Source organism: Corvus hawaiiensis, chromosome 2 (assembly GCF_020740725.1).
Source record: "Corvus hawaiiensis isolate bCorHaw1 chromosome 2, bCorHaw1.pri.cur, whole genome shotgun sequence".
Taxonomy (NCBI): Eukaryota; Metazoa; Chordata; class Aves; order Passeriformes; family Corvidae; genus Corvus; species Corvus hawaiiensis.
The window spans coordinates 28,528,395-28,552,346 of NC_063214.1; the positions used below are offsets into that span (position 1 = coordinate 28,528,395).

The following is a 23,952-nucleotide window of genomic DNA, read 5'->3' on the forward strand; positions in this document are numbered from 1 at the left end:
GGCTACAGTAGGCTTGAATGGAAGGGAGTTTTAAAGGTTTGATAAATCTTTCCTTCATTGTTCAGAAAACATAAAGTCCATTACAGCTTCTCTCTTTTGCTCTATACCAATGATGCACTAGAATTTGTTTGAGTTCAGCTTGCCAGTGCTTTTCTTTCTCCAGGGCAGGCAGGGGACAGGACTTAGGATTTATGTAGGAGTAAGCATAATGGTAAAGATTTGGAATAATCTCTCTGAGGAAATGTTGAAGTCTGCTTGTCATTCAGAATTATTTCTGTTTCAAAGGACCAAGAGCAAATACTTCAGAGGAGGGAAATGGGGGCATTTCACTGGAGAGCCCCTTGAAGTCTGGTTGATCTCTGCCTAGTTGACAGGAAAGAGATTTCTGTAGATATTCTGTATGTATAATGCCAGGACCACCTTGGATTTCATTTATGACACTCCTTCAGTCAGTGATGTGGGGAGTGCGTTGGTTTCATGTCTCAGTGTTTCTCTGCTTGTTGTAATAGCTGGCGGAGGAGATTGCACGGAGAGAGAAAGAAAAGCAGGAGAAAGAGAAAGCAAAGCTTGAATGGATAAAGCAACAAAAGGAGATGGGACTTGAGATAGAAGAAACTAAAGAGGAAGAACCCGAAGAAGAACCATTGCCACCTCTCTACATACCAGAGGAGCCCAGTCCCATCCTCTGTGGCTTTTATTCAGCACCAGGAAAATTTTGGCTTTCCTTGGTAAATCAGTTTTTACTTCATGCTGATGGGATTGCATGATGTCACAACCTTTCCCTTTGAAACCTGCCATCCCTAGGACATTGAATTCCTTTCATCCTTGACAATTTCAGTGGTTTTGTGAAGTAAACCAGTAGTGTCACTCCAATTCAGATTGTTTGGTATATTTCTGGTAGGTACCCCTCTTGGTGGTGCCTGAATGGGCACAAAGACTGAGCTGTTCCCTCACAAGCAGAAGGTAGAATTTTAACAAAGTAGTGATGCCTTTTCCTGGTCTTAAAATCAAGAGTCAAACATGGTTAGAAAGGAAAAAGGGATTTTACCTTGGTATTTATTTTAAGGATCCTTGAGTGCACACGTCCAGGTCGAATGCACTGAAATGCACACCACAGTGCACCCCTCAAAAGATCTGGTATAACATTATAGGTCTTTCTAATTAGCATATCTATCAAAAATTCCCCAATGAGAGGCTCGAGTGAGCCCCCCTCCCCAAGGAGCCTTCCCCTGGATGGTTCTATCTTAGTTTACAGAATGTGTTCTGGAGAGGACCTTGGGGTCTGGGGCACACTGATCCCTAACTGCGGAGCTTCTAAAATATTTTGTCTCTTAGCTGAACAAACAAGTCCAAGAATGTAGGCAAAAAGCACTAAGAATACAGAAGTTGTAAAAAGGTATAACAGGAGTATAAAAGAAAAGGCAAAAATCATCATGGCATCAGTGGTAGAATGGCTTGTAATGCCAGTGATCGTGGCAGACTTCTGTCTGTGGATAAATAGGATCTCTAGGTGTTTGGAAGTAACATTTTCTAACCTATCTTAGATCCTTAAGAAAGGAAGAATTATTCTGAAATTTATATTTACCTGGTCAGCTGCTTCAGTTTTCTTTTATCACCATTTCTTTATGGTCCTTCTCTTCTTCAGGGTGGGTACGACTCAGGGTTTCTCTATCATTGCGAATTCTCACATGATGATGAAGAAGACCCTGAGAAGAGGAAAGATGAACCCTTTGAACTGATTCCTATGGAGGACACCGATGACAATCCCATTCACCAAATCTCCTTCTGGTAAAACACTGTAATGTAACAAATAGCTCTGGGATAAAGCTTGATAAAATTGAACTTGGAAGGGAGGAGTGCATGCTCCTTTGTCTCTTTTCAATTGTGGCTCTACTCTAGTATACAGGAACTCTCTCTGGATTTCCTGGAACTGAGTTTCACTTAAAATTCCTAATGGACATAGCTGGGCTATGTGTCTGACAGAATAAATTAAAAAGACCTTCAAAGATGAAAAAGTCTGATTTCTAAGTAAGTACTGATTAGGACTCAACCACCCTACATTGTAGAACTCTAGGAGAGCCCTTAGAAGTCCCTGCATATAGTGATCAGCAGAAGAGCAGTTCTTTATCATAGTTACCAAAGAGAATTAGACCAACTTGGAGAAGTCAGTCCATCCCTCTTGTGCTAAGAATATAGGGATGTTCTGTGATATGTATGAATGAAAAAGGTGGATTGTTTTCAGACTCCCAGTATTGGGTTCCCTGTAAGAGTAGGCATGTTCTGCATCAAAAGGAGACAGGTTTAATTCAGGCTTTAATCTACTGTTGCATTCACCACCATCTGTACTAAATGGGGAGCAGGGAGAAAAAACTGCTTTTCTAGCTTTTAATTTGGTGTCTGCCACACTGCTCAACTCAGAGCTGAGATAGTTCTATGGTACCTCACAAGTGCTAGAATGTTCCTGAGCAGCCAGTTAGCTGAAAAACATTTTGTAGTAAAATCACACATACTTGAAATGGTCCAAATATTTTGCTCCCAGGTTCCAAACTTGGGAAAGTGACTGCTATTAAGCTAGATAAGCTCTCTTCATATTTTGAGCTTGCTTGTTAGAAGTTGCTGCTGTTACTGTTTCTTGTTCTTTATTTAACAGTACCAGCAGCCGCTTGCTGTTCTGTGGGATGCAGGATGGCTCACTGCGTGCTTATCCTCTCAATGACAAAGACCTGTCCGTGGATGCCCTGAAGGACTACTGGTACCTGAATGTACATGACAATGATTATGGGCAGATCCGGGGCATCTGCTGTAGTCGTGATGATCGGTGTCTGGTTACCTGTGGTGGAGATGGAAACATTTTTACATTTGACATCTGTTCAGAGGAAGAGCTTCCGCAAGCGCTTCCTGAAGAGCTTCCCAAAGAGCTAAAAGTCATAATCCCCCCTCCTAGGGTAAGCTGGTACCCTCTCTCACTGAATTAGGCCTATTTGGTATGAAACTACCCAGGTGGACAAACATAGTTCAATTACTTTTTTAAAAGATTTTTCATAGCAAAAGTTGAAGTTTCCAAAACAATTTAGAAGATCAACTCCTGCAAAACATTCCCTAATAAATGGGCTCTGTGAGTGCACTGTTTGGTCTTGGTGTTTTGTGGTTTTCTCCAAATAAACACAGTATGTATTGTTCAGATGTAATATTCTACCAGTGTTTTCCCACTCAAAGGTATAGTCATGCATATTCCTAGAATGAAAGAATTGCAAGGATTTATCATACTTCATACCTTCCTTGGGTTTAATTCCAGTAAAGTTTGATTCTGCTCTGGATGGGGAGTCTAGAAATACTGTTGGAGAATATCAAATGTGTAGTTTCTCCATACATATAGTACCATTCATCTAAAATTCACAATGGATTTTTTACCTTTGCAAAATAGCACAACAGGATGCTGATCCTGTTGCTCTTTCACTCTTGGACAGCATTAGTAGTAATGAATTTACAGGTGTCCTGTACTCACTGTAGAGCTGCTCACCTCTAGCATGCTTGAACAGATGACACTGGAACTCAGAAACAGTTCTACTGACAATGCACAAGAGGAGGGATGTCAACTCCTCCACTGAAAATGTTCCGACTTTATTAAATTTTTAAAAAGTCTTAAGGGTGTCTGAATTAAATAAATATCACTTGAAAGAAGCAGCGAGAGCTATTGAGTAAAGAAGTGCCATTGTGCACAATAAATATTACAGTAGACATACATTCAGTAGAGTTTAAAAATCTTGAAAGTGTCAACATAAAACAAATTAAACTTTTAAATATATTTTAATACTGCTTGGTAACTACATTTTGAAGGATGCTTGATAACAGGGACAGAGGAAATTGTGATTTTGGTCATTCAGCTAGTTGGAATTCTTTACCAGCATGACAAGAATATATAGCATTGAGAATAGAGTCAGAGTTATTTTCTATAAGTGAATGATTAGAACCTTTGATATCAGAGCCTTGCTAGCTCCAGCATTACAAGAAGTGATTAATGTACAATTATAAAATATATATACAGATTTATAGTTTTGAATAGTTAAGTAGCTCTGTATAAAGACCTTTATGGTCAGTTCTATTGTTCGAGCTAACAACATTGCTTAATGACCATCCTAATAGAGTTTTTCCCTTTTCAAAGTATATCTTCATTGCTATCTATTCTAGTTTTAAGTCATGTGGAAGATTTTAAAAATTCTATCTTCATTAAACTTAATGAGATTCTTAGAGAATCAAATACAAATCATCTGAAACTAATTGAGTTAAATTAAAGTTCAATTAAGTACAACTAAATTGTTGGGTGATGGTCCCCCCTCTTTTTTCAGAGCATGATTGCCTAGGGAAATGAGGCTTGTGCTACTGCAATGTCCATCCATCTGTCATTCTTCACAGCTGATAATTGTGAATCCATTATGCAGTCAGCAGAAGCCAACCAGATTAATTACACATGTAACTTGGAATTAATCCAGGACACACTGATTCTTGTCAATGTGGCAGTGAGGGGAGACAAGAGAATTGGGTCTAGGGGGGTAGAGAACCAAAGATGTTATGGGACAGAGTGAAGTTAGGACAAGCAATGATTTATGCCAATGGAGAGGTTACAGGATTTTTATTCTCTGTCCCTAAGAACTATGTTTCATTAGTTCTTTTACATATAAACCAGCTTCATTCCTTTTTCTGCTTGAAACACTGCAACCTGATATTTAAGGCCCAGATAGTAACATTGAAAATGAAGATTTCTTTTGATTTTGTAAGAGGTGGTGGGAGTTCTCTCTTACTGTTTCTAGAAGTTTTATTGTCTGTTGAAACTATAACTGCTTGTTTAAAGACAAGACAATGTTTTTATTCCAGAGTGGTTTTGAGAAGGAGAAGGCTACTGAAGATATTAAGGATCCTGATGCCTACACGTAAGAGATACTTAGATAATGATGAAAGGGACTTTCAACTGTTGGTAGCTCTTTCCTCAGTCCATGTATTTCTTTTTGCTTACAAAGAGGAGGAAGAAGTTGATCACCCTGAATTTAGGTCATCTCTTTGTTAAACACACAGTTTTTTCAGCCTTTCTGTCCATTTCATCTGCTTTTCTCTGGCAGTAATTCAAATATTGTACTATGAGATACTTAACTTCAGACTACAGAGACAACAAAAAGTCAAAGCCCCTTGATGTTAGGAATGTACAAAAATACAGGAAGATGATTCCTTTCTAAGTTACCTTAAGAACCGTTGAGTTCACTGAGAATTTAAGACTGTCAGGGAAGTCTGAAAGGTCATGTAAACTGTAATCTTTCCTCTCTTGCATTGAGATAATGCCATTTTCTTTTTATGCATTTTCAGTATTGAGGAATACAAGCAGAAAAAGGAGTTTGAACGGAAAATGGAGGAAGCTGAAGAAAAGAAAAATAAGAAGAGAGAGGAGTTAAGTGCGCTGAGACATGACTTTGCTTTTCTCCTTCAAAAGAATCAGGAGTTGCCCAAGCACATGCAGTTGCACAGAGAGGTACACCTGGCTTTTATGAGGGTCATTTACCTTAGAGGGACCTTCTTCTAAAATGTTGCTACATATCATGTTGGGGCCAAAGATGTCCAATATTTTGGATTAAGGTAGTTTTAGGAATATATAAATTGCTGGGACTTCTGAATCACAGCTGTTGATTTGTGCCAATTAAGAAGCATAGGAGAAAAATGTGGTTCTCTGTGGAGATAGCTTCTGAAATAAAGGTTAGTGTTGATGTGCATGGAACTATGGCACCTAGGTAAAAATATTTATTATCAAGACCTAGTAGCCAAAATAATGTGATGTTGAGTTTTGCATCTTCCTGCAGGAGTTTGAGATGGACTGTAGGATCTTTGAGGAGCTGGATAGGCAGAAACTACAGAGAATCCAATTAGTGCAAAAGGAGCTGGCTTGGGAGCACGAGAAACAATTGATTGGACTGCAGAAACTACAAACACAGTAATTACCACTTTTCTTCTACTTCTCTCCCTGACCTTCCATAGAGCTTATTGTCTATGAAGTTGTACCTCCCACAAGGAAAAAGAATGTGATTTTTTTTTTCTCTTTCTCATATAATCAATATTTCATCTGTTCTGTTATGATTCACTTCTTATTTTACTTGGAACATACATGCGAGTATATATTAATATTTATGTGTAATTACTTCTACTGAATCTTTGGTAAAAATGCAGATAGTCAAATGAAGGAAATTACTTAATTCTGATTCACTTCTATATGAAGAAAGCTGGTTGAGACTGTTTGCCTGGGGTTTTGCCTGTACATTCAGTAAGAACCAAGAACTCTTACTGAAACATTGAAAAAAACCTGTGAAATGAATGCCTGTTTTTAAGACATCTTGCATATCTGTCAGATATTTTAGTGTCATTGCTAATACAATGTCCTCTATACAATTTGAAGTTATGAAACAAAACTTTCTGAAGAACACAAGTTTAAGCATGAGGTGCATTTTGTGTTGGTTTTCATAGATCCAGGTAAGAGCAAAAGATGAATTAATAAAAGAAATACACAATAACAAAAACACCTTAGGCACACAGAGTATGTGACTGGGAAAAAGGCTTGAATGAGCATATTTTTAATCAGTCCTTAATGGAAGAGGAGGGTTATTCCCATGAAAAGCCTAGTGTAAGTTTCAATATTGGTGAAGATATTAATGTGTTTATTCTTGAGCATCTCCATTCCTAGGTTGGATAAAAGCCAATAGATAGTGTCAGATGTTATCATGCTATGCAATTACTTACTGACTTGTGGATTTACATATAATGATTGCATGTGCAATGAGTAAACTACACTATTCATGCCCTTTTGGTCCAGGCAAAATGGTATGTTGTGCCCACTGCCATCAGACAGTTTTGTCTAATTTGGCATTCCAGGTTTCGGGACTCTCTGGAATTTACTCTTATTGTTCATGCTATCCAAAGCAATCATCAGATTTCCACCTACAGCCTTCTAACAATGTCCGAGAAATATGCCCCAGATAAGAAACACGGGGACAGCAAGTGGGCAGTACTTAAAGAGAAGTGGACAGCACTTAAACAGGCAGAACGAGCAGAAGAAATCCCCAGAGAGACAAGTTCTGTGCATAGAGGTAATGACAACCATTTAAATCTTTCAGTAATAGGGTTTCTGTCTTTCATCTCAGTTTGTTTTCCCCAGTCCAAGATAAAGAAATAGATGTGTAAGTACAGGTAAAGAAATATAGCTGTGGTATGGTTTTTTTTGTACCTACATACAAAGTAACACTCATACATAGTATGTTTTTCATGTTTAGGTCAATGCCAGCAATTGTCTGTCAGCCCCATGGGTAGAATGTGACTAAAAGTCAAGTCAAAGACCCTGAATATTTTCAGAACATCCACTACAACAGAACTATCCTGATTTACATCAGCTCTACAGGAGCTGTCCGGGGGAGTTTCCAGTAGCTGGGACTGCACTGTGCTGCGTGGTATTTACATCTTCAGATGGTTATTTTTTGTTTCAGAAAGTGTAGTTTTTGAGAATGAGGCTGAAAAGCTGGAGACACCAGAGGACCGAAAGCCAACCACGCGTTATATAGAAAGCAAACGTGAGAAAATCAGAAGAATTGTTGAGAAATATGATGCACTGAAAGCCAAGATCATGAAGAGGAGGGCAGAGTGGCATGAATTGTGAGTCTTGAACTGGATTCTGTTCCCTTTTAGTTCTGCTTCTTGTCTGAGGTCAAGTAATACTATTTAGCTGTCCTATGGCATTATAATCTCTCTGCTTAGGTTTTTATAATCCTAAGGGCTGTAATTAAAACAGATGAATTTTCACGTATCACTAAGTCTTGAGAGAGCATTAAAATATATTTAGTTTCTATGGTTCATCTAAAATATTATCAAATCTTAATTTAGCTAGGTAGCTACATTTTCAGATAGGGAGTAAAATGTGTCTAAATTGATCATGACTGAGAGACACCTATGCCGTTACAGTCAACTTTTAGTGAATCCTGCCAGCACCATGTGGAGCAGACACTGTAACAGCTGGGTGAGGTCAGCAGTGTTAGCATCTCAGCCATTATGTGAGTGTGATATGCCTTCATGCTCCATGCTGGTCTTTATCTTGAGAGGCAAGAAAGGGGGACAGGACATCTTCCACAGAATCATAGAATATCTTGAGTTGGAAGGGAGCCACAAAGATCATCGAAGTCCAACTCCTGTCCCTGCACGTAGCGGCCTCAAGAGTCACACCATGTGCCTGAGAGCATTGTCCAAACGCTTCTTGAACTCTGTGAGGCTTGGTGCTGTGACCACTTCACTGGGGAGCCTGTTCCAGTACCCAACCACCCTCTGGGTGGAGAACCTTTTCCAAATATCTAACCTAAGTCATATCTTCGAATAACCTCTTTTTCAAGGCCGGGTTAGATGGGGTTTTGAGTGACCTGGTCTAGTGGAAGGTGCCCCTGTCCATAGCAGGGGCATTGGAAAGAGATGATCTTTGAGGTCCCTTCTAACCCAAACCATTCTGTGCTCATGGAAGTACAGAAGTTCTTCCTTAGGAGACGAATGACAAGGAATGGGGCCAATGTAGAGTCAGAATACAAAGCTTTTGAGGTTATTGAGTGTTCAACAATGTAGAGTAGGTGTTGTGAGCTGCAGGCTGGTAGATTGTTGATGTGCAGCTCCCTGAAATTGATAGCGGCATGTACTCACTTAATCCAGAACTCAGTCCAAGTGTGAAGATTTAAACTTTTCCATGGCAGAGCTGTATTTTAAGAGTTCTTAGGGGAAAAAAAAATCTGGGATTTTCATTTAAATGTGCAAGGATATTCTTTCCAAGGTAGCCATTCTTTTCTGAAAGAGATGTATCACTCTTTCACCTCCCAAATTTTGTTGCACAAGTCATGTGCAACATGAGGGTATGAAATAACTGTTCATTTGTATGCTTCTGTCTGAAAGTTCAGCTTTATTTTGTACCTACCAGATACAAGAGCAAACCTAGAGATAACTATGAGAATTCTGAAGATGCTGAGGAGATCAAAGAAGAACGGGCAAATATTGGATGTTACAGGCTGAAGACTGCCACTAACTACACACTCACCGAACACGAGCGAATGAACACTGAGAAGAAGATGATGCAGCTTGTATCCCTGGAAGAGTTGGTATGTAAAACTGTGTATATTGCCCCATTTCTGGGGGGAAGTGAGGATAGTGTATTAATCACTAAAGAAATTTTTTGAAAGGAATTCAAAGTGAGTGTGGGAATAGGCCTTGAAGGACAGAATGCTGTTTTGAGTAAGCTTTAGTTACAAATGAGCCCTTCTCTTGTGAACTGTCTTGTGCTTCACCAAACCCAAACCAGAATCAATCCAGGGTGGCACTTTATAAATGAGAAAGAGAATTTACCTTTACTAGTGCTTCAGCAGGAACACCTGTCTTTTTGAATTATAAGAAAGTCTTATAATCTAGTAAAACAGTGAGCTAAATAACACCTGCCGTGAAATAACTTTACAAATACAGGGATGTGAGCAAGGACAAGTATTCTAGTGTGGCCTCTCTGTATTTGCACTTTGGCAATCACTGCTTCTGGAGTTGGAATCCTGCTGAGAAACCAGATCTTTTGGAGTCACATTGCTGTGGTAGGACTCCTACAGCTGCCACATATCTTTTAACCATGAAGACATACTAAGTCCAAATGTTGTACAGTATCTTTGTTGCTTTCCTTGTGACTTCTGTCCCCTCATCCTTCTCACAGGAATGGTCTTTCATTGTATTTGGCTGGAGTGCAAAAGAGTGACACTGGATAACTTTGACAGTGAGGTCTAAGCATTATAGAAGCAATGCTACAGTCTCAGGGGATTTGTTGGATCATTTTAGTCTCACACTTGAGCTTCAGCACTTCACTGTAGTGCTGATGCTACCAGATACCCAGTGATTAACACAACTCATTAGGACAAAGAAAGGGAATAGTTCTTGTCATAGATTCTGGGCTTATACACATGAGGAATTCCAGTTGCTTCAGGTGGGTGGTGTGTTATTTTCTTTTATAAAGATCAGAGAAGTTTCTGACAAGTATATTAATGATAGATCACATTCAATCATTACTTCATGTAAAAAGAGTCAACTAATACAATATCCCTGTATCACAGAATGATTAATAATCCTAATGTTAGCCTTCTTGTGTTGGGGAAGACTACTTCCTCTGCTGGAGAATCCTACTAAAATTGTTTTTTCTTTGCAGATCCATAAGATGAAAATGAATATGAACAAAGAGATTGTGTCTTTGCGGGATCTCAAGGTTTCTATTATTGAGGAAATCAAGGGTTTAGTGAAGGAATTGAAATCCATACAGGCAAGCTTAGATTTATCAGAACATCTCCCTCTTCCCCCGATCCCTCAGTTGCACCCAGATGAGGTTCCTGAAAAAGTAATTGAGTACAACAGTGACGTCCTCCTAAAGTTCAAAGAGGAGCAGGAGGCCAAGGCAAAGCTCAAGGAACCACTGGAAGGGTGTCCCTCATCTCGTGCCTTTAGGCACGTGTTTCTCCGAAGTCCTCCAGTGGAAGAGGGTGACCCCATGGCACAGGCTGGAGATGCATCAGCGGTGGTCACAGAGGAGCAGAAGGCTTTCGACATGGAGAAAGCAGAGCCAACAGAAATGGAACTGGAAATTTTAAAGAGGGAGAAGATAAAAAATCTATACTTGCAGGAGACCTTGATTAAAAAGGTAGGTAATTGAAAGTTGTTTTTGTCAGATTAAAAAAATCCCACTGGATCATAAATGAATCCAAAACCCTTTCTGTCTCAGGATTGCAGCTACTCTAAAATGCTAACTGTTGCAAATTTGCAGTGTTAATCAGTATAAATCCATAACTATGACCTGTGTTCTATTATCACTTGAAAAACAGATCTTAGATTTCTTATTGATTGTTCCATGAAACTATGATCTTAGTGGCCAAAAAAAAAAAAAAAAAAAAAAAGACAAGTAAAATGTTAGACATAACTTGAAAAACTTGAAAAATTACAGAGTTAAAAAAGGAGCATCACTACAACTTAGTAGATTCATGATGATCTCAGCTCTTAAGCAACTGTAATGTCAACTTTTTGGTCTCAAAAACTACTTTGTAGGATTAGAAAAGCTACAAAAGAGAGTAACCAAAATGCTTAGTCATGGAAAAGATTCTTTCAAAGGTACATCTAAGGGGATAAAGTATCTTTGGCCTGCAAAAAGACCAACTGAAATGGTTGTAGAGATGCGATAAAATTCTGAATAGCTTAGAAAAGGAGAGTGGGAATAATCTCTTTAAAGAAGGAGAGATATTAAATGAAACGGTCACATAGAAAGCTTGAAGCATGCAAATGAAAGTAGTTTTCCTATCCAACAATAGCTAAGCTGTGGAAACTCAGTGCTAGGATGTGGGGGAAGCTATAATTTGATAAAGTCTGGAAGAAGAATCCACTCAAAGCTGTTGAACAGAAGCATACCACTTCAAGCTCAGCATGCTCCTAAGCCAGTTTAGGAGGGTACAGAGAGCAGTATACCAGAGGTGTGCCACTGTTCACTTGTTCGCTCCATTTCTTAGCACCTTTTCTTTATTTTCTGCTGCTGGCCATTGATTCTTTGGTCTGCCTCAACACAGACACCCTTGTGTCTATGTGTATGAAGGTTTTTAGGGAATACCCAAATTCTGCTGTAAACATCACACATCTATAAGTTAATGTTAGCAGCTGCTAGTACTGATTTAGCTGTAAATGTCTAAGGGAAGAGCTGGCAGCTATTTCGAAAGAAGTCTGTCAAGGCAGAAGACTTATTTATTGCTGCATCTGGGAATGTTACATAAACTACTGTAAACTACAGACTACTCTAAAACATTCTAGGAAGAGTAAAATACTTCAAGGATGGAGGGGATGTAGTGAAAGATTCCTGTGAAGACCTGGTGATTCTTTTATTATTGTGCTGAGAACAAAGACACATTTGGGATTAACTTTGTCTTTCTAAGTGCTTAAGTACTGTCTAGGAAATAGAAAGTCTGAGTTGTTGATTTGGCAGAGAGAATTTTCCCCTTCTGCTCCTTTCTCTAGCTTTGCATGTTTGACTGCACTGGTAATACTTTTCCTGTTCTTGATTCAACTCTCCTGTGCTCCAGATCAACACACTGGTCATCAACTTCGATGCTGAACTTCGCCTTTTGCGGCACAAGAAACTGAAGATGGATATGCAGATGAAAAGTGCTGATCTGCGCTGCATCACATGCTGTGATGAGCTGATTATCCTGAAGAAACTTGAGGTACATGAGAACCTTCTTGAGGAGCAAATCTGTACCCTCATCAATGAACAAGAGGACATACAAGTAAGTAGACCACGTGTACCATTAATGCATGGCTTAAAACAAAAGCAAACCATAAAGTAAATGGTGGCATCCCTTGACTTTGTTTGAGCACTGATCTGGTGACTAATGCTAAATTTTGAAAAACAGGAAACTCATGATGATCAGCCTACTAGGATGGTCACTTCTAACTTCCAATACTTATTTTTGAAATAATCTTAACATTTGTATTTTAATAGGTCCTTCATGATACGGCGTAAGTGACTAATCACATATTTTAAGAACATACTTCTAGGTGATGCTTAATTGAAACATGGGTTTAAAGGGAGAAAGACAAGTTTTGCATTTCCACGTCTTCACAGATGCATCTTATTTACATACACATGGGTTGTACCTTTTAACTGAAGTAGTTTTTTGTTTGCTTAGTCAAAATTGAAGAGCTACATTGCACAAATGGAGGATAGAAAGTGTGAGATTGTAATGCTTCAAGAACGTGAGAAAGCTCTTTATGCCAGCTTCGAAGCATCCCTTGGAGAAAACAACGAATTTGCTGATTTTCTGACTGATATTTTGAAGAAGGAAGTTGAGTTTGTGGGAAAAAAAGAACTAGGAAGAGAAGCAGGTTGGAGATTTTGTTCTTTCTGCTTTATGGATTTGTTGCACATATTTCCATGTGGTCAAGTACATGTCTCTGTCTAGCTGGAGCCCTGAGTACACACAACACTCCAGTCAGTTCAAAACCCCATAGATCAGCCCTATCCAGATTTGTTTATAGACTGACAGCGTGTTCTGTGGCAGTCATCATGAATGATAACAATGATGTAATCCAGTTTCTAACATGACTGCAGTTGGTCTGATAAGACCTCCTGCAATTTACGTCCTGTTAGTCAATACTGAGGACTGATAATTGGTAAGAGGAAGAGGCACAGCCTTAAATAGGTGCTTCCTATGCTGCACCAATGGGAGCTATGGATAAGTGATTAGTCTGCCACATTCGTGACATTCTGCTCTAATCTGTCCATTGACTAATGAGAGATCATAAACCTAATCTGCAATCATCTATTAGTCACAGGACTAAACATAATATGGAAAGGATTTAATTTGTCTTAGTGACTCAGTTTTAAGCTGTTAAAGCTAGGCAGTCTTACTGAGCTAAAATACTTGTGCTCTCTCTGACTTGGCTTTCGGTTTCAAGTGGGACATGATTAGCAAAAAGTGCAGACAATGGTGATGCTTTTATGACAGAGTTATGTTTCCATACTCTGCTTGGTAGATTAATCTCTGTAGTATAATGGTAAACCCACACTGTTTGAATTCCTAACACATATAAAGAGAGGAAATATTGTTGAAGTAAGTCCCAAAAACATGGGCTGCACCTGTGCCTTTTCCACTACTAGGTGATCTCTCTCCCTCTTTTTTTCCCTCCTCTTTTTTCTTTTTCCTTTCTGTGAAAACATCACATCAGATCAATGCAATAGGCACAAGGTGCCTGGATTCACATACTACCAGAATGATCTTTCATGGGTTACTGGGCTTGTGTTCACCAGCACATTGGCATAATGCATAGCTGGTGGGTCTGGAGTGTTTTGCAAGCAGCCTATCTGTTTCTTTCAGATGAAGAAAAGGAGAACAAAGAGGAGGATGGTGAAAAGCCTGACTTAAAGACTGATGAAGAAAATTGTGGATCTGAAGATGTAGCCTTTGATGGCTCTGTTTGCCCAGAAGGTACCTAAGCTGTTATTTCCTTGTGTTAACTAGTTGTTTAGCTTTAGGGGCAATATTATGTGTTTGAAAAGAAAACACAGAATTTTTAATTATTCACTGCATGTTAAAGCCATGAAGGGCTGGAATGTGTGTACCCCTCCTGTGCGCAGCATTTTTCCCCAGGAAACTTTGGTCAAGATAATAAAACTGCTGGTAGTGTAGACTACCCTAATTAAAGAAGTTTGGAAAAATAAAACTTAGCTAAGCACTAAGGATTAATTATTTTGTGTAAAGAAGCATTCACCATTTCACGGCCATTTTCTGGAGAGAAAAGGCTCCTCTCTGGACTGGAGCAGTGGTAAGGCTTTAGCTGCTCTCTGGAAACCAGCTGCCTGGCCTGGCTGGATCCCTCCCTGTTCAGGGACGTTCTGAGGGAGATCCTCATGGTGTTAATTGAAGCTCTTTGTTACCACCTCGTGGATTTATGCAGCAATTGCCTGTTGCTAGGCTGCTCTGAAAAGTTAGGAGCTTTACTTTGCAAAATCCTCTTCATTTGTGCATTCAAAAAAGGCAGGCAACCTCTCTCCCTCCATTTCTTTTGTACAAGTTTAACTAATTTAGGATGTTTTTTAAAAAAAAATCTGTGAGTGGTGTGTCAGTGACCATGTAACAGCACTGCTTCATTTTCAAGTTCGAGCTTACCAACAATTCACCTTCCCCTTTTTTTAAAATTGGATTTTAATATCATTTCCACAAATGGAATTTTTTTATTAACTCCTCATTCATCTCATTTTTCAATGGAATGTTGGGAAGAAATAAAGATTTTTACTTCTTATTCAGAAAGTCCAAATTGCTAATTTAATAGGGAAATTACGTGTTGCATTAGCCTCTTCATATTTTAATCTTTATGTGTAATTTTCTTTGCCTTTATTGAACCCTCTTTTTTCTTATTATGCCTGCTGATTTGGGCATAATTGTGCCCTTGTTTAGCGTTACTGAAATCACAGTATTAGACAGAAATTCACAGATCTTCCTTACCATCACACAGGTTCTATGAAATACAGCTTTGTTTACAAACAGAGCTTTAAATGATCCCAGCAGCAAATTCATAATTTGTAGGGAAGGGTGCTATGGAGAAACAACTATGTGCTCACAAAATTGAAGATTTTACTGCAACATGTATTAATTACTGGGACTGCATTGCTTACAAAAGCTAACTTTTTGAGCATTTGGCTTTAATGCTGGCTTTGATGCATTTAATCTGACTTCTGGAAACAAACGGTCTTGACTGAATGTAAAGAAAAAGAAGATCCATCCAAGACATTCACCTGGTCATGGAGGCACGTGGTCCATGGGTTCATGTTTAAGGAAGTTCTAGGAAACCAAACCCACAATGTTATTACGGGGAATGCTGGGATTGTGCACAATAGGAGAAGGTACCAGCTCTACCCAGTAACTCCAGTGCAGTCACAGTGAAAGTAAGCTATTCTTTGACCCCTTCCCTCTCAGGCTGCAGTGAGGACCTCTTCCGGAACACCATCCAGCTGCAGCAGCAGCGGATAGGCATTGAGAAGGCTTTAGAAGAGGAGAAGAAAGTTGCTGCTGACCTCAAAAAGGAATATAATACCTTGGCCAGAAAGGTACTGTAATGTTTTCTCAGCAAGCATCAGCATGTTAAATGTAGTGCTAGTGATTAGTGCTAGTCTAAGATTTAAAAACAAAATCCTAACTCTTTGAGAGGCCTTTGTTTAGGAAGAGGTATCTATGGTAGCACAGAGGCAGGAGGCAACTCAACATGGGTCACCTGTTCTCCTGAAAAGGGTAAATCAAGTTGGTCCAACCTTAGCTTTCATGGGGCTGGATGGAGGCTTTAGGTCCGGTTCCTTCCCAGCTGTCTAGCCTCGTGCAGCAGCAGGAACTGGATTCTCTGGTTCAGATGAAATACATGGTGTGGCCTGGCCTATCCTCTGTGTGTGTGTAAAGGAGCAGAGAGAGATTGAAGAATACTTACCCTAACACAAATCCAGGTTAAAATAAATGCTTTTTATTAAAAACATTTTATAATTCTATTCTTCCATCTATTTCTTTTGCTTTTAGTTATTTTCCTTTGCTCTTTGTCACAGGTAACCACTGAATAAAGTCTTTTGGTACAAATTTTCTGTTTAGCTTCTTTGAACGCCTGCATTCATTAAGAAATTTGATTTGTATTAATTCAAAAATATCTTAATTTGAAGAGTTATCTGGAAGAGAGAGAGTGCTACCAAAATAACGTTATGCAAGTCTTGCACTTTTATTGTCTCAAAAATGTTCCATCAAGTGTGCTTAACTTAGAACATTTTTTTAGTTTTTAAAGGCTTTCCTAAGTGCCAGCTGCCACATATTCACCCTGGGGCATGATATTTGAGTCTGAATTGTTTCTTTCTCATGCAGAATCAATAAGCATTTCCAGGCATAGCACAATAAAAATTATCTTGCAGGCTCTGTAGATCTACAAGTGCTTTAGATGCTAAACAAAGCAGCTGTCTCTTGATACATACTGGTCTTCTCTAAGGAGACATTTAGGAGTGCACATGTGTGCAGAGGTATTCAGGTTGGAATCTTGCTTGCATATATGTCGATGAGCCTTGGGTTTGCCTGTGAAACTCACCTATCACATGTAATTTTAAAAAAGCACATTTTTAATATACTTCTTTCCCTTTGGATCAGGAACTCTAACAGAGCTCTGTTGCCTTACGTATTTTAAGTACTACAGGATTTTGTTTGTCCACAATTTGTCTTTCTACAGGAAAAAGAAGTAGAAGCCAGTCTGGACACAACAAACAGGGAACTGGAGGCCTTTCAGTGGGAAAAGCTGCAGAGACTGAATGAGCTGTATGTAGTTGTGCCTTTGAGACTCCATCAGGTAATTCAAGATGTTGTGCATCTGCGCGTGCAGAATGGCCTGTGTACATCTAAACAATAGTGTTACTGTTCTTTGGGGCCTTTAGTTCCCCATCCACTCTGGTCTCCTGGGAGGGAAGTGCCCTTAATTGAACTTGATGCTACTATTTCCTCTAGAATTCCGTTTTTTGTTTTGCCTTCTCCTGTGCTGACAGAAACAAGGTAAGGACAGGCAGGCTGGCCCATGGCTGAAATGTGCATAGTCTTCAAGTGCTTTATAGGTTCAGCATGGTATTTTCCTTCAGGTCCATACTTACTGATATTCTCCGGGGAAAAAAACCCCAAAACACCCCCTCAAAAAAAAAAAAAAAAAAAAAACCCGAAAAAAGACCGAAAACTATTGAAACTAATGGGAGTTCTGCCCAATTCAATAATGCCACGTTGGATACAATGCATTCATTTACACAATTCCCTGGCCCAAAAAAAGAGTTGTGCCCATGCTTACTATTACCTCACTCACTGGTTCTGTATTTATCACATTTGTATATATCACATTTGATATACAGACATCTCCAGCATCCTTAATAAGTAAAGCCAGCCTTGCTTATTTCTGGCTGCTTTTGCAGGTGCAGTGCTTGGTTGATGGGCAGATGCCCCGTGACTTCTCTCAGACTTTGGTATTTACCAACCAGTCCTTGCAGTACCTGCAGAAGAGAATTGTGGACCTACGTAATGAAAAGATAATGCAAAGAGAGATCCATAAGAAGGCCCGGGAGCAGCATAAGCAGCTTCTCCAGGACAAAAAGGAGATGGAGGCAGAGATTCAACGTGAGTGACAGAGACTCTGGACAACACAGCATTGCCAATGCTCCTTCTGTCCCCCTCACTGGGTGTGGGTAACTCACCATGTCTGGTCTCTATACTTGCACAGATGTCACAGAGGGTTACTGCAGAAAATAGAACAGATCAAATGGACTGTTTTGATGGAGTAGCTGTAGTTCTCCAGCACTGCAGAGTCACCAGGCTGTGTGAAATAATTTGGGAACTTAGTATAAGTAGAGCTGACTAAGATGAGACACTGGAAGTCTGGATACGTGTTTGCTATTTCTGGTTGTAAACCAGAACTCCTAGGAAAAAAGTAGTTTCCCCAAAGATACATAAGCTTTTTCTAGCAATTTCCTCCTCTTGTAATCTGAAGAATTAAACAAGCCCTATTCAAAATACTTTCCCAAGAGCCAAACCCAAAGCTGTGTCTAGCACCACCAGACTTGCAGAGGTCCTGTACAGCCTGTGGTGTGGGAGTGCCTTACTAGGACTGGCTTAGAGTGTGGCTTAGTGACTACACAGGCGTGATCATGGGCAAGGACAAATGGCATTACTCAGCTGTGAGCTCTGTGTGGTTTTGTGTGAATTATTTTTTACAGAGCAAATACCAAAGAGCTCACACAAAAAGCTGGGGTAAGGCAGAAATTCTTATTAAGAAATGAATGACAGTGCTGCCATTTGTGCCATGTTAGGACTGGAGGAGAGGTGCAATCATCTGATGATGGAGAAATTTGGTCGGCTGGTTGATTTTGAAGCAGTTCAAGCACACTCTGTTAACATACCCATGGAGAAGATGAAAGTGAGAATAATGGAGAAAGAATATGAGCATTTTGTGGAGCTCAGAGAATGGGAGGTAAGCAGCAGGAAGAGGAGGAAGACGTGTGTTACGATGATCCATTATGGCTTCATTTCCCTGGGGGCTGAATAGTTACACTAAAATCTTTTGTGAACGTGCTCATGTTTGATTTTTTTTTTTTTTTTTTCACTTGTCATTAATAGACCATAATGTTCAACTCCAATTTCCCATCATCATTCCTACCTCTGCTCCAGTTGCTGATGCACATCCTATTTTTCATGGAAGTAGTTGATCTCTTTGTTTCGCTTTCCAAAACCTCATCGTCCTACTTCATTCCCTATGAGAAGCTCTTGCAGAATGCTTTTCTCTGGTTCTCGGGTGGCATTAGGCACCTACTGCCTTCTCCCAGTGCCTTTGGTGACAAACTGAGTACAGGGCAGGCTCCGGCTCATGCCTGGAGTGCCAGTCTGTGCAGTCTGAAAGTTCATGTCTCCATTTGAGGGGGCCTAAGGCTCAGCTACTGTGGTGCAAGCAGGCAACACGCTTATGCTGCCCTTACAGAAAAGCACAGGAGGGTACAGAAGTACTATGTACCTAATGGCTTTCTTTTTCCCCTACTTTTTGCTTAACTGCTTTACTTACTTAGGCATTTGCAGTATATATATATAGGTTAAAAACAAGAAGATGACATTGCACTAAAGGTACTGTGAGATCAGGTGGTGTGCGTAGGAGAAGTCTGTTGTTTACCTGTCTTTTTTGACATTTACGTTGTGCCTAGCACTTCTTTCCCACTCCACACTCTTTGTCCTCTCTCATCCCAGATCAACTTTTTACATCTTTCTAGAAAAGAATTGTAGTTCTGCAGCATCAGCTAACAAAGCTGACAAGGGAAAACACCAGCAAGCTGCACCAGCTGAACAAGTTTTGCCGTGAAAAGCATCAGCTTGAAACTGAGCTGGAATCGCTGACGACTGATCTGGTGAGTCTTTTAGCCACTGCAATGCTTGCAGGTTTGGGACTGTTCAGAAATGGGTAAGGGATCATCTGGCCCTCACCAGCTCCCTGGTCTCACATCCTGCTCTGCAGTCAGCAGTTTGGGCTATGAGTGGGACAGGCTGAGTGGCTGCTCCATACCTTAGCAACTCTGCAATTTCTTACTTAGCTGCTTTCTAAGACTGAAACAAACTCATCTTACTTCTAATTAAAATATGTCTTGCAGGAATTAAAGAAATATTCCTTTGTTACATGGAAACGGTCATTTAGCAAAGCATTACAATGGAAAGTGGATTTATTGCTCTCTTCTAGGGAGTAAGTCTGTGAACCTTCACTCTGACTTTCATGTAGTTCTGACTAAGGAGTGGAGGAGTCATGGAGCTGTCCTGCTTCTTGCAAAGCTTCACTTTCCCTGCTTGAAATGAATTTCTACTGTTCATTCTCCATGTTTCATAGGAGCCATTTTTTTCTTCTCCATACAGGGCAGAGATTTTCAGGACTCCCAAACTACTGACATCAAAGAGAGAGCCAGGCTGGAGTCACGGCTCATACACACGACTCGTGACGTGGTCTTTCTGAGAGAGGAAATCAAGCGGGTCAGAATAGAGAGGAAGTGAAAGAACTCTCTTCCCTTAGCAGAAAAGGTGGGTGCCTCTTTCTACAACCTTTACCACAGGACTCTGAGACTCCAACTCCCTGTTCAGAAATGCTACCTAACAATCCTCGTCACCCTTACAATTAACTCTGGCAGCAGTCATGCCTGGAAGTGCAAAATTGTTTTGGCTATATAGGGGTTTAGTTGTAAAGGGTTATATTTGTTTTTTCTATCAAAATACAACTGTAGCAACTGATAGGGAATAAAAAATTGCAAATAAAACTACTAAATACTGCTATCAGTCCATTGCAGAGGCTTACACTGGACAAGGTGCCCTGTGTGTGTCTGTGTGTGCATTGTGTCTGTGCGTGCATTATGTCTGTGTCTACTCTTCAAGCAAGTGGCTGTGGAAAGCTGATTTGAAGTTTCACAGGGGCAAATACCGCTTTGGTACCTTGTTCTCAAGAATGGTAGAAGAGGTCTGCCTCAAGTGAGCATTTGTTACTGCTGAGCAGCGATGGCCCTGCTCTGCTAACTGGGCTAGAGTCAAGGGTGGTGCTACTTGCCTGGAGAAAGCAAAGAGGCCTTTGTCCTCAGGGCAGGACGTCGCAATTTACCTAGCAGGAGGAGGGTGTAACAATGCAAAGTCAGCCTGTAACTCCACGGGCTTGCATATGCCTGATGAGTGAGAGAGGGCCAAGCTCTGTGTGTTTTCAGGTGTTACTCTTTTTTTGCCTCTCTTATTTGGTGTGGTGGCAGCATATGATCATTTACAGCACTTACCTTCCTTCAGCCCCAGGGTGGAGGGGTTGTGTTCTTCCAGTGCAAGGCTTCTGAGGTGCTAATTTTTAGTTGAACAAATTAAACAACCTGCAGCTGCTCTTGCTGGTCCTCCCCACTGCCCACCTTTTGCCACTGGTCTTTGCGTCTCTGTCTGGTGTATGCTCAGCTGGGCTCTAGCCATATTCCAGCCAGGCACAAGAACTTCCTGCTGGTCCCAGCACAAGCGTGTGACTGGGGCTTGTGCGGCCTGCCTTTACAGGGGGTCCCTGCTGAGCAATACCCCTGGTGCAGGGAGCTCTTGTGCAGCTGCAGGTTGTGCCCTGGGTGGTGGGAAATGGCTGGAGCCCCAGGCGAGGGGCTGTCTGGCACGAAACCCTGGCCTAACCAAGGGCACAAGACATACACTGCCAGCTGGGTAACCAGAGACTCAGCTGGAGACAGGAAACAAGAAGAGCTCAGACTAAATATCACCAGTGACTATTTGGAAAACTCTAACTGCAGGAAAATGTCACCTTTCCCTAGGTGTCCTGCTTGCTGTATGTCTGCAGGTAAAAAAGAGAAGGCTCATTCTGTGTGAGGAATTAGCATAGAGCCAGGCACAGCAAAGACTAAAGCCTTTATTTTAGATGTTAAAGCGTGGATTTGTCTTTACAGATAGGCAGCTGCAGATGGCGTGTATGTGAAAGGTTGTTTAAGTTGATCAGGCAGAGTGCATAACTCCAGTCCATTCACAGGAGTGTGTTCCTGGAACAAACCTTCCTGTGGGGGAGAGGAAAAGGCCTTTGTGACAGCATTATCTCTTGTGAAGCCCTCGCTGCAAGAGGGTGCTGGATCTTGGTGGTGGCAGCTCTGTTTGGATCCATGTCCTGCAGTGTCTCTTGTCCAGCTGTTTTCCATTGTGTGCTCTGATGGACAGCAGGTGCCACCGAGAGCTGCTGCCTTGTTTCCTGGGTCCTCCTGTGACCTTGCTGAGGATGCCTTCTGTCTCCATAGCATTACAAAAGGCACATATACATCTATATACAAGTGCATAAATATATAAATAGGGGTGTTATACAAAAATAAATACCCTTTCTCTTTTTCTCTTTAGAATAAGTCTTTTGCAAAAGGCAGCTTGGTCCCTAGCTGGTGGGAGGATGAGTCTCTAAGGGTCTCAGTGGTGGAGGGCTGCTGTTCAGATGTCTTGGTAGGTCCTGACCCAAAGATGAGATCACCGGATTCTGGACATGGAGATCTCCTCTGGACTGGCAGTAATCTAGTCTTTCTACCTCTTCAACAGGCACTAGGCCTAAGCAGCAAGGGCTTCCTGAGGGGGAAAGGAGCAAGAAGTGATTACAATGCACACTGGAATGAGAGATGCTGAGGGAGGCTTCTAGTGAACAGCTCACTTTTTGAGGAGGGGTAGTCTGATCAAAGAGGAAGATCTGCATTCTGAAAGTCCGTGTGGGAATGTGATGCCATGATTATGCAAAACAAGTTTGATCTGAACTACAGGGATCAGGCATCAGTGGATCAGGCCTTAGGGAGATGATTCACAGCATTTGAACATGAGCCATCAGAAAGGCTCTGCAGTGAGATTTCCCTTCAAGATCAGCCTAAAGTGATGAGATGAAGGAGGCATGGAGTTTTCCAAACTACTGACCTTGGTGGAAGAGGGTATCCCGTCGAGCATCCAGGCTAGGGCCTCCCACTTTGCTTCCCATCACTGGATGATGGAGGCCAACAAAGTGCTCTTGAAGGTGAGGACAGTCATCTTGTGGCTGAAGAAGCTGGTGAGTGGAGTCATCTGGGAGACTGTAGAGGAAAGAGCTGTCTTCTGTTCTGGAGCTGGGCAATCTGGGGAAGCAGGCAAAGAGGTTCAGTGCTGTTAAGAGATCTTTCCTCCTTGAAAGATACTACCTGTGTCATGTCTCAGCCAGCTCATCAATGCTATGACACAGAACATTCCTAGATGAGGGGAAGAGCAGAAATTGGGATGTACTTGTGGGAGGGGAATGAGGTGATGTGGGACCTGGTATCCATGATCCAACAGCTGGTGAGTGCCACAGGAGCTGGGAGGAGTAGTGCCTCACAGGGAGCATGGTACGGAAGATGTCTGAACAGAGAGACACAAAGCACTCACAGCTGGACACCAGGCAGAGTCTGGAGCAGTTGTTTATCACCATCAATCTCAGATGTTTGCTTCTCTCATCCTCCTTTTAAATCTCCCACTTAGGAACAGGAGAAGGAAAAGGGGACAGAGTGGAGTAGGTCTTGGTCATCTCTACAATTAAATTATTCCTTCCTGAAATCCTCAGAGGAATGAGTTGTGCGAAGAGAATTTAGACCAAGGCAGCTTAGTGCTGGAGCATGGATTTGTTTCCCAAGAGAGCTGGGACGGATGGGAGCGTATTGAGGGCAGGCTTTTGTAAGCATGTAGTCTTGTGGGTCCCAGTGGAGTTGCACCCTCCCTCTCCACACACCAGTTCTAACCTGGAGGGCTGGTAGTCTTGCTGGGCACTCCCATTCTGCAGCACTCTTGCCTGCAGCAAGGCGTTGGTCTCCTCGTGTGACTGGAAGGAGAGAGAAGGATTCTTAGCAGAGCAATGGCACATGGCAGCATTAAGAAGCAGGTGCTGATCTGTGAGTCAGAGCCCTGGGGCACACTGCTGAAACTCTTACAGGAGAAGGCAGAAAAAGCTGAAATTGTTTCTTTTGTTTCTGAGGGCAGTGGAACTGAGCACTGAAAAGCTCACTGCACACTTACTGCTGAATCAGTGGGGGATAAGCAATTTATAGTCTCAGCTCTGGCACTGCCTGTTACCCTTTACAGAGTTCTCAGCACTGTCAGTCCCTGTTGAGCTTTGCTCAGGGGAAACAGGAACTGTTCCCATCAGAGTAGCCTTTTCTCACTGCCTCCTCCATACTCAGAGCCACTGGCCCAAGAAACTACCCCTTCAGCAGTGTTTTGGAGACCTTCCTGTTCCCCCCATGTCTCAGACTTCACTGCAAAGGGGAAACCTCTTTTGGGAAGGCAGTCTTGCCACTTCTACATGCTGCAAAGTGTGCCAGCCACA

General features: G+C 41.3%; 2 protein-coding genes across 8 annotated transcripts in view; one reads left to right on the top strand and one right to left on the bottom strand.

Moving 5' to 3' along the window:
* The window catches only part of CFAP44 (cilia and flagella associated protein 44), a 42,294-nt gene extending 21,875 nt beyond the window's left edge, over positions 1-20,419 (top strand). Inside the window, 20 exon segments of the mRNA XM_048293965.1 lie at positions 510-728; positions 1,646-1,788; positions 2,651-2,945; positions 4,873-4,928; positions 5,356-5,518; positions 5,844-5,974; positions 6,907-7,121; positions 7,515-7,680; positions 8,978-9,155; positions 10,235-10,720; positions 12,141-12,344; positions 12,747-12,942; positions 13,935-14,045; positions 15,534-15,664; positions 16,810-16,926; positions 17,531-17,732; positions 18,422-18,582; positions 19,370-19,504; positions 20,001-20,108; positions 20,111-20,419. Coding sequence (XP_048149922.1) covers positions 510-728; positions 1,646-1,788; positions 2,651-2,945; positions 4,873-4,928; positions 5,356-5,518; positions 5,844-5,974; positions 6,907-7,121; positions 7,515-7,680; positions 8,978-9,155; positions 10,235-10,720; positions 12,141-12,344; positions 12,747-12,942; positions 13,935-14,045; positions 15,534-15,664; positions 16,810-16,926; positions 17,531-17,732; positions 18,422-18,582; positions 19,370-19,504; positions 20,001-20,108; positions 20,111-20,260 — 3,567 coding nt within the window. The 3' untranslated portion in view covers positions 20,261-20,419.
* A 1,080-nt stretch (positions 20,420-21,499) lies between these two features.
* BOC (BOC cell adhesion associated, oncogene regulated) overlaps positions 21,500-23,952 on the bottom strand; it is a 54,987-nt gene continuing 52,534 nt past the window's right edge. For all 7 annotated transcript variants that reach the window (XM_048293968.1, XM_048293971.1, XM_048293970.1 and 4 more), the window contains 3 exons: positions 23,369-23,448; positions 22,539-22,732; positions 21,500-22,202 (listed from right to left, as the gene is read on the bottom strand). In XM_048293968.1, coding sequence (XP_048149925.1) covers positions 22,018-22,202; positions 22,539-22,732; positions 23,369-23,448 — 459 coding nt within the window. In that variant the 3' untranslated portion in view covers positions 21,500-22,017. The remainder of the gene's footprint in view (positions 22,203-22,538; positions 22,733-23,368; positions 23,449-23,952) is intronic.